General features: G+C 36.3%; 1 protein-coding gene across 2 annotated transcripts; it reads right to left on the bottom strand.

Moving 5' to 3' along the window:
* Nucleotides 1-1760: 1760 nt before the first annotated feature.
* Nucleotides 1761-7544, bottom strand: LOC107775847 (cell division control protein 48 homolog B). Of its 2 annotated transcripts, XM_016595636.2 has the most exons (12): nucleotides 7244-7544; nucleotides 7107-7151; nucleotides 6747-6802; nucleotides 5951-6100; nucleotides 5692-5799; nucleotides 5029-5128; nucleotides 4586-4870; nucleotides 4341-4510; nucleotides 3511-3639; nucleotides 2772-2859; nucleotides 2586-2663; nucleotides 1761-2436 (listed from the first exon to the last, which is right to left on the bottom strand). In XM_016595636.2, the coding sequence occupies exons 1-12, from the start codon at nucleotides 7391-7393 to the stop codon at nucleotides 1963-1965; spliced, it is 1833 nt and encodes a 610-aa protein (XP_016451122.1). In that variant the 5' UTR covers nucleotides 7394-7544; the 3' UTR covers nucleotides 1761-1962. The 2 variants fall into 2 exon arrangements, with proteins under 2 accessions (XP_016451122.1, XP_016451124.1); XM_016595638.2 differs by lacking the exon at nucleotides 6747-6802 and having other exon boundaries at nucleotides 7244-7537.
* Nucleotides 7545-9155: the final 1611 nt, after the last annotated feature.

A 9155-nucleotide genomic window follows, 5' to 3' on the forward strand; every position in this document is an offset into this window, starting at 1 on the left:
AATTCTTGTTCTTTAAACTCCGTACTATATTCAATACTAATAAATATCAGTCCTTTTAGGATAAAAAATATTTAGCAAAAAAAAGAAGCAATTAATTGAAATGTGCTCTCAGGACAGTTTATAAAGAAACAAACTATCTATTTAATTGATAATAATGCCATATCAATATGTAAATGCAAGTCAATAATTAAGCAACCTACAAGGAACTAGGCTAATCCTGTTTTTACATTTTCTTATTTATTGGTCTCTATTTTCTTTCTATGTCCGCGTTTTTACATTATATTGTTTATTAGCCACTAGGAAAACAAAAGATCTAGTAACAATTAGACCTAATGATCTTTGCCTTACTGAAATTTAAATTTGAGATCTTATGACTTTCTTTCTACTTTATTGACCACTAGGTGCTAAGTAAATAATCATATTTTGCAAAATGTAATATTGAAATATGACACATATTGCATGGACATAACTATACAACTTCTATCAAAAGTATTGGTAAAAATAGCACGGTATAGCTAGTTTTCGGACTGGTCATTCAAAAATAGCCAGCGTTTATGAAGTCAATGAAAAATAACCACTATTTTGCTGTAACAGAGAACGGTCCAGCATAATATACTGGAGGTCGGTGCACCTGTGTATGAACTCCAGCATACTATGTTGGACCGGTATACTTTGCTGACTCCAGTATAATATACTGGAGACTGGAGCACCGGTGCTCCAAACTCCAGTATATTATATTGGACAATTATACACTGTAACTCCAGTATATTATGCTGGAGTTCTAGTATACTTATGCTGGAACTCCAGTATAATATGCTGGGAGTTCAAGCATACTTATGCTGGAACTCCAGTATAATATACTGGCGTATTTTTCGGATTTTGAACAGTATTTTCGCTCATATTTATCTTTACATGAAAAGTGGCTAAATTTCGATTACTTTTGAAATTGAGCTATTTTTGAACGACCGGTTGTAAATCTGGCTATTTTTTAATTTCTCCCAAAGTATTGTGGAGGTGAAATTAAGATCATATTACCGAATAGATTTTTCCTTTGAGTTGAAGTACATATGCCTGCCTAATTTGAACAAGATAATGTTTGACAGGAGTTGCTAAAACTGCATACGGCTACCATTTACAGTTTATATCCCATTTCATGCAACACAATTTACTTTGAACTTAAAGGTGGCGTTTGCCCATAAAAAAAAAAATCACTATTTTTTGGAAAAATTTCACTTTTTTTTTTTTTTTTAGTGTTTGGCCATAAAAATTTTAATTTTCATTTGAAGATGAATTTCGAAATTTTTCGGAAATTAAAACACTCCAAAAAACTGTTTTTCAAAATTTTCACTTCAGTCACTCACAAAAATTCAAAAACAACTCAAAATTGTATTCATGTCCGAACACAATTCAAATTTTCAAATACCATTTTCACTTACAAAAAAAAAAAGCTCACTTTTTTTCTGGAATTTTACAATTCTTATGACCAAACGCCTACTTAATAGTTGATCAAATTTGACACATTCACCTTCAAAACAAGAAATTCTGGTCTGGGATGGATAATATCAACCAAGAGATATAACTGTTTGTTTATCAAACTGACTCATTATTTCTACCAATTTTCTAAGTTGGTTTTGTTTGCTGACACTGCCTTTCAGTCATAGCAGTTGCAATCACTTCGTACAGGGAAGCTACCAGAGTCGGAAACAACGAATGAGAAAACAAAACCAATAATTTCAACACTGAATATGTAAAATACTCTGTTAATAGGAATATTTGGTAGCTTTCATTTGTTAACTAAGGAACATATGTCCAAAGTACTTGTCAAAATGTTATACACAATCAAAAGCATCAAAACTGTTATCACATACCTGGACTGCCTCAACTTGCCAAAAAATTGTTTTCAAAATTTTGGTAATTTAATCGTGCTGTAATACGCTGGAATTAACAGAACTTAGATCCACGCTATGTACTCCTTAGTTCCCTCGACAATGTTTCAGTAGGCATTAGAAAGTATCTCACACCAATGTACAGTACAACACTAATGATACCGATTGTAACAGGACTGGCCAAAACTAATAAGTTCTTGGTTTGCTTGTCACTCTCTTTGGAGCTGGTTTCAAATGAATCTGCGGACCTCCTAGACGGATTCTTCATAAAGGAAGAATACGAAGCAACCTCTTTTGCGGTAAGTGCTGGCTTTAGCGACCTCTTGACTATTTGGAAGTGTCGATCACACACAACTGTAGCTGATATGTTTTCTCTCAGAGCAACTATTCCAGCTTCTCTGCATAGCCCTTCCAGCTCAGCTCCAGTGAAGAGCTCTGTGTCTTCTGCAATTTGCCTGAGATTAACATCATCACTTAATTTCATATCTCGCGTATGAACACAAAGAATCTCAAATCGAGCTTCCAAATCAGGAGGGGGGACATAAAGAACCTGCAAGAAAAGCAAAGTGAATAAAATGAGCTAATTACTGTTGCTGCTAACCACACTATATGACCCATAGCGAGTAAAAGATCGCCTCTAAAGAGTAACATTCATGTTGAGATGCTAAGTTACAGCAAGACATTCGATAAGTTTCTTACAAGATCAAATCTTCCAGGTCGCATCAGTGCAGCATCAATTGCGTGGGGGCGATTTGTGGCAGCCAAAACAAGAATTCCCTGACAAAGCAATGATTAGAAAACAGTGGAACCACATTCTATACCTGATCCAAACGATCAATTATTTGCATTCAGTACTTAAAACAATGCAATAAATTTACTGCTCACTTTAGTCTGCTCTAAACCATCCATTTCAGTTAGGAGGGTGGATAGAAGTCTCTCTCCAACTGTACTGCTTCCACTTGAACTTCCTCCTCTGCCATTTAAGGATAATTGTATCAGTTTTTTGCATAAATAATGAGAAAGATAAACTTTAACTCGCAGTCAAACTAGATAATAGCTGAGCCCTCTAGGGACATGACCGTAGCAAGTCCTGTACCAACTAAAAGCAATTTGTATCAGTAGGGATTATATGTGACAAGGCACAAGTGTGTGAAGTCCACAAAGATTTGCGAGACAATTACTCCTCATGTTGTCTCTCTCTACATATAAAATCGTACCCACTTCTCTCTTCACTATACGACTCCCAATTCCCCTCTTTTTCTCTGTACCCCTCCTTCCATCTATCTCCATCCGTAACCAGCAACAAGGGCAGTCAAGCATGCGTTTACCAAACCAGAAATCAGAAGAGAGGGCAAGAACCTGATCGCCAAAATTGTGCAATAAACTCTACAATATCCATGTAAACTTGACATGATACAACCAACATCCTAATGAATAAACACGAGATGGTCCAAAACTATGTTGCCCGAATTCTCCAAAAATGCTGCCGCACTTGTGCCTGATTTGGGAGGATCCGACATGCACCCGGCGGCACTTTGGATGAGCCCGAGCAACACAGGTCCAAAATGTTTTAAACCAAATTCATACTCAACTCACAAGACATTGCTAAGCTAAATAAACTTACCTTTTGGTTGCAACTACATCCGCCTCATCAAAGAATATTATACTTGGTGCTGCAAGGCGAGCTCTTCGGAAAGTATTGCGCAGTAAAGCTTCACCCTCACCAACATACATAGAGTACAGCTCTGCACCACTGTTCCATGATTATGAATTTCAGGAAATTGAATGATTAGGACTTGTATTTTTTAGTCAAAACATCGAATATGCGAGATAAAAATATATACTTAGTTACTGCGGACAAGCTAATAAAGATGGTTAACATCATAGTAAATACCAATCTGACGCCTTAGGCTCCAAAAGAGGCATAACCAGCATACATTCAAGATTTAGGTGGAGAATACTAAATGGCAGCATTCTAAACTAACTTAACATGTTTTTGGTTTTCCAGAAACTATAAGTTGGAACTTAACATGGTTTTGGGTTTCCATAAACTGTCATATCAGCTGGCAAAGGCTGACGGAGAAAAAATTACTCAGTTGCTTCTAAGCAATGCATAAAATAATTACTAAACAATAAAGATAAACTTCTTAGATGCATTCAAAAGAAATGCTTAAATAAGAAAAATAGTTGAAAACAAAGAAGAAAAGATAGAAAGGTAAAAAGCTATGATAAATGCAAGCACTGCAAGTGTATAACCAGCTATTGGATCATTTTGACTTTTATCAGTGCATGCATATGTTTCCTTTTACTAGCGGAAGCATTTATATCTAAAAATCATTATAATGACAGTTATCATTTCTCTGTTATTTGCAGCAAGGGTCAGCAGGAAACAGGGCATCAAACAGCATACAATAATTTAGCCAAGTGCAGAAGAGACCAGAACGGTCAACAGACCTCAAGGAAAAGAATGAAGCTTGGGCAGCATGAGCAGCAGCTTTAGCAAGGGTCGTTTTCGAGCAACCTGGTGGTCCATGAAGAAGGATTCCACGGAAAGGTGATACTCCCAGCCGTTCAAATGTTTCAGAGTGTTTTAAAGGCCATTCAACAGCTTGCTGAAGCCTTTTCTGTTTCAAGATTTTAACACAATATTAGATATTGCAAATATTCAACCAGACCTAATTGTTCGTACGAGGTCATACCTTTATGTCTTTCAACCCTCCAATATCTTCCCAAGAAACATTGGGGATTTCAACAGTAACACCCCTAGTTATACTAGGACCAACCACTGATCTTGCATGCTTCCAATCTTCCATACTAATGCTGTAAGAGCCTTCGTCCAGATTTGAATCAGCGCACTTTCTTACTGCAGACATTGCAGCTTCACGACACAAAGCCTCTAAATCTGCCCCAACATAACCATTACAAGATGCAGCAATGGCTCGAAGGTCGACACTCACATCCAATTGAAGCTTTTTTGTATAAAGCTGAAAGATTAGAAATGAAAACCAGCATCTTAAGACCAACTTCATGTAGATCATACTATAGAAGGGAATTGAGAAACTGTAGATGTCCACAAAGAGTACCCATTCAGGTATCTCCTTAAAATTGTGCAGACTCAAAAATCATATCTTATCCAGCTAACCTTGAGAATATGCAACCGCTCTTCCTCAGTAGGCGTTGTTACTTCAATTTCAGCATCAAAACGTCCCGCCCTTCTTAAAGCTGGATCAATAGAATCTGGCCTGCACACAAAATGTATAGGCATCAGAGTTAATTTGGTTTGGAAGTGTACAACACCATGACACAGAAGTAAGCATAGAATGTCATGACCATTAGAAGGATAACATTAGGGGCTCAGTGGCTCACTGGCTTGCATACATAAAGTAAGCTGGCACTGTAGTTTGCATACATCTTCTTCTAGGATATAACGCGTGAATTTTTTCAATCATTATAAAGAGATTTTGTTTTAGTTTCTTATGAACTCAAAAGAAACAAAAGTAAAAGCAATCACAATTTTCATACATCTCTGAAGAGCGAACAGTATCCTTCACCAAGTGGAGCTATTCCTAGAAATGGTTTCCTTGGAAGGTAATAGCTAAGTTGCAGTTCCTCATTGCAAAATATCATGGCTACAGCTTGCCCTGCAAGGGCTACTAGGAAAGATCTAATTGATGTTTTTACTTAATAATGACAACAAAAAATTAATCTGTTGATAGCAGACTTACACGGAGACACAGGAAAATGCAATCCACCACAAAAATAAAAAATAAAAAACCAAATAAAGCAAATGTTGCAGAAGCTTTACCTATTGGTTGATGCTACCACCACAACATGTGATACAGATGTTGATGATGATTTAATTGAATCCATCAACATAAAGAGCTGCGAGGCTACACGAATTTCTTGCTCCCTTCTGCAATTCAAGAACTCAAATAAAATGTTAGAAAGAACATTGGTATATATCATCTACTCTACCCCGCCAACATCTTTTCTTTTTACTGTAAAACTATGGTTCAAGCAAGGCCATTGTCGTATGGATGTGGATAAAGAGGTGCAACATGTACCTAGAATCCCGGCGAGGACAAAGAGCATCTATTTCATCTAAAAAGATGACTGATGGCTTGCCTAATTTTGCATGAGATGATGCTTTTGAAAATGCCTCCCGCAAAATCTTCTCGCTTTCACCAGCATGAGCCCTGTGAACTGAATGAGGACTGCAAATACATCCAAAGCAAGAAGGCACAATAAAGTTCAAAACAATGCAAGATTCCCCTTAAAGTTCAATTTCTTCTCTCTTCTTTAAATGTACTTAAAAGTGTGGAGTCACCCACTGTCTCACCATACTGAAATAACCAGCATCAAAAGCTCAACTCTTTCAAAATGCAAACATTCTTTAATTAATTAAATAACATCAAGGACCATAACAATCCTGGAATGCTCAGTGATTCAATTAATGCATATTAGCCAGTTAGATAAGTTTCTGCTAGGCATAGAACTTCTAGTACTTTTTGTTGTTGTATAATACGGTGAACTTAATTGGAGCGGCATAGTCAATAAGAATTCATATCGCCTACCCCAATTTGCTTGGGATTGAGGCGTACAACAACAACAACAAACACATTGTAATCCTATAAGTGGGGTATGGAGAGGATGGTGTGCACGCAGACCTTACCCCTACCTCCAAAAAGGCAGGGATTGAGGCGTAGTTGTTGTTATTTGTCAGACATACATAATAAGGAAACGATAACACCGAACTAATGAAGAAAAAAACCATTACTTTTACTGCACATAAGCAACAAAAAGAAAATATGTTTAGAAGCCCGACAGAGAAAAATAAAGTTGGATGAGAATCAAACACACCTTATTACGATAAAATGGGCGCCACATTCTTGAACAACTGCCCGAACTAAGCTTGTCTACAATTTAACAAAATTACAAAAAGTTGACCAAACAGCTATCTAGAACACAAAAGTCATTTTCCAAATCCAAAGACATGATTTTAACTTAAATCCAAATGTCAATTGTGAAATTGATAACACAGGCATTGGCTCAAACAATTGCCAACTTCGAGATTCAAACACATGATTGTAGATCAACCAAATGTCAATTTCGAAATTGAGATGTCATGATTTTGGCTCAAAACCAACAAATCAATTTCGCAATTCAAAAAAAGACATGACTTTGTCACATACCCAAATCAAGAAAGCACATGTATAGTACCTTGCCAGTTCCAGGAGGTCCATATAGCAACAATCCTCGTGGCCACTAAAGAAAAAAATAAGCAAAGCAATGAAAGTTGTTAATGAAAGATAATAAGCCGAATATTAAGGAAATACTATTTGGAAAACTTGTAGTACCTTTAGGCCAAGTTTACGAGATTCAGCAGAGTAAAGGAGAGGATAAGTGATGAGTTCTCTGAGAATTCGAAGGGCTTCAGCGTTGCCGGCAATAGCTTCTTCAGCTCTCCACTCACCGCCGTAGCTGATGCTCCCGCTGCTACTTTCCATCTCCACTACGGTGGCAAGAGGTGAAACAGCGGCAGTAAATGGAAGAGCAGAGCTGGTGGTTGGGTTTACAATTTGCCTTTACTTCTTTAACCTTTGTGGAGAAAAAATCGCCCTGCCAGCAATGGCTGCTTTGGTCACCAGAGGAACAGCAGCAGCGTTCAGCGTTTAGGAGAAGAATTTAACCTGAAGGGTAGTTTTGTCATTTTAATATTTAATATAATATTCGAGAAAATGACAAACTAGGAGCTTATTTGGATTGACTTGTTTTAAGCGCTTTTAAGTCAAAATAGTTTTTAAGTCATTTTGTAATGTTTGGATAAAGTAAAAAATTGCTTTTAAACACTTATTTTTAAGCTAAAATGTCAAAAACAAGTTAAAGCGAAAAGTTAGAATTTCTAACTTATGGCTTAAAAATTACTTAAAACAAATCTATCCAAACGGGCTCTAGGTCTCCTATGTTTGGTAGATTATAAATAGTCCCTTATATATACTTCTGATCTGCATTGGTCCGATAAATTTGTCAAGAGTAAGCACTTTTAATTTTTGTTAAATATTTAAGAAAAGATAGTATTGTTATAAAATAAAGACTTTAAAGTAAAGAAATCAAAGACAAGTTGAAAGAGAGATTTATTATTCAACTTTAAATTCATGTACATAATGAATTGAAATCTCCTCTATTTATAGAAGAAGGGGAGCTGATGTGCAAGCTGCTACTGCAAGCAATTGTGTAAATTGCTGCTGCAAGCTGTTGTGTAAGCTGCTGTGTAAGCTGTTTGTAAGCTGCTACTGCAAGCTAGTGTGTAAGCTTCTTGTAAGTTGTTTGTAAGCTGCTACTGTACCAGATATAAATAATCTTCTGTCGGGGGTAATATTTATCCATAACGGAGTACTGAAAGGATAAGCTCATTGTATCCGGTATGGATAATCTTCTACCGGAGGTAATGTTTGTTCATAACGGAGTATCGAAAGGATAAGCTTATTATACCCGATATGGATAATTTTCTACCGGGGTAATGTTTATCCATAATCGGGTACCGAAGTGATAAGCTTCTTCAGAAGGCTTATTTCCAATAGAGTACTAAATAGATAAACATTTTTACGGCGAAGTCTCATATGGATAAGCTTCTTCAGGAAGCTTATTTACAATGGAGTACTAAATAAACATCCATAATATAATATATACTTATAACACTCCCCATTGGATGTTCATTAAAAGATAATGTACCTCATTAAAACCTTAGTAGGAAAAACCCCGTGGGAAAAAATCCTAGTGAAGGAAAAAGAGTACACATATTTAGTAATACGCATTGCTAGGTGTCTCATTAAAAACCTTATAAGGAAAACCTCGTGGGAAAAAACCTTAGTACGGAAAAAAGAGTGCATACCGTACTTTACTCCCCTGATGAAAACCTTGTTTCAAATATTTGAGTCTACGCATTCCAATCTTGTATACCATATTCTCAAAAGTTGAATTTGTAGAGAATATTATCCACTATCGATTTAAATTAATCTCATCAAACCAAGAAGCTGCTACAAGTCATTTCATTGAGTTGCTTGCAATCTGTCTGCATCAGCTGCTTGTAGAAAACTTCAATGGAGTACTAAATGGATAATCTTCTTCAGGAAGATTATCTATATCGGAGTAATAAATGGACATCCACAAAAATATTTTCAAAACACTCCTCCTTGGATGTTCATTATTATGTGCCTCGTTAAAACCTTACTAGGAAAAATCTCATGGGGAAAAAAATCCTAGTCAAGA

Source organism: Nicotiana tabacum, chromosome 20, assembly GCF_000715075.1.
Source record: "Nicotiana tabacum cultivar K326 chromosome 20, ASM71507v2, whole genome shotgun sequence".
Taxonomy (NCBI): domain Eukaryota; kingdom Viridiplantae; phylum Streptophyta; class Magnoliopsida; order Solanales; family Solanaceae; genus Nicotiana; species Nicotiana tabacum.

What these genes read in the sequence shown, in the direction of transcription:
- LOC107775847 (XM_016595636.2), bottom strand. Translation starts at nt 7,393, where the DNA reads ATGGAAAGTAGCAGCGGGAGCATCAGCTACGGCGGTGAGTGGAGAGCT. An exon ending in GCCCATTTTATCGTAATAAG is followed by an intron (nt 6,101 to 6,746) that starts GTGTGTTTGATT and finishes ATGTATTTGCAG; the next exon opens with TCCTCATTCAGTTCACAGGG. An exon ending in GACCTGGAAGATTTGATCTT is followed by an intron (nt 2,437 to 2,585) that starts GTAAGAAACTTA and finishes CTTTTCTTGCAG; the next exon opens with GTTCTTTATGTCCCCCCTCC.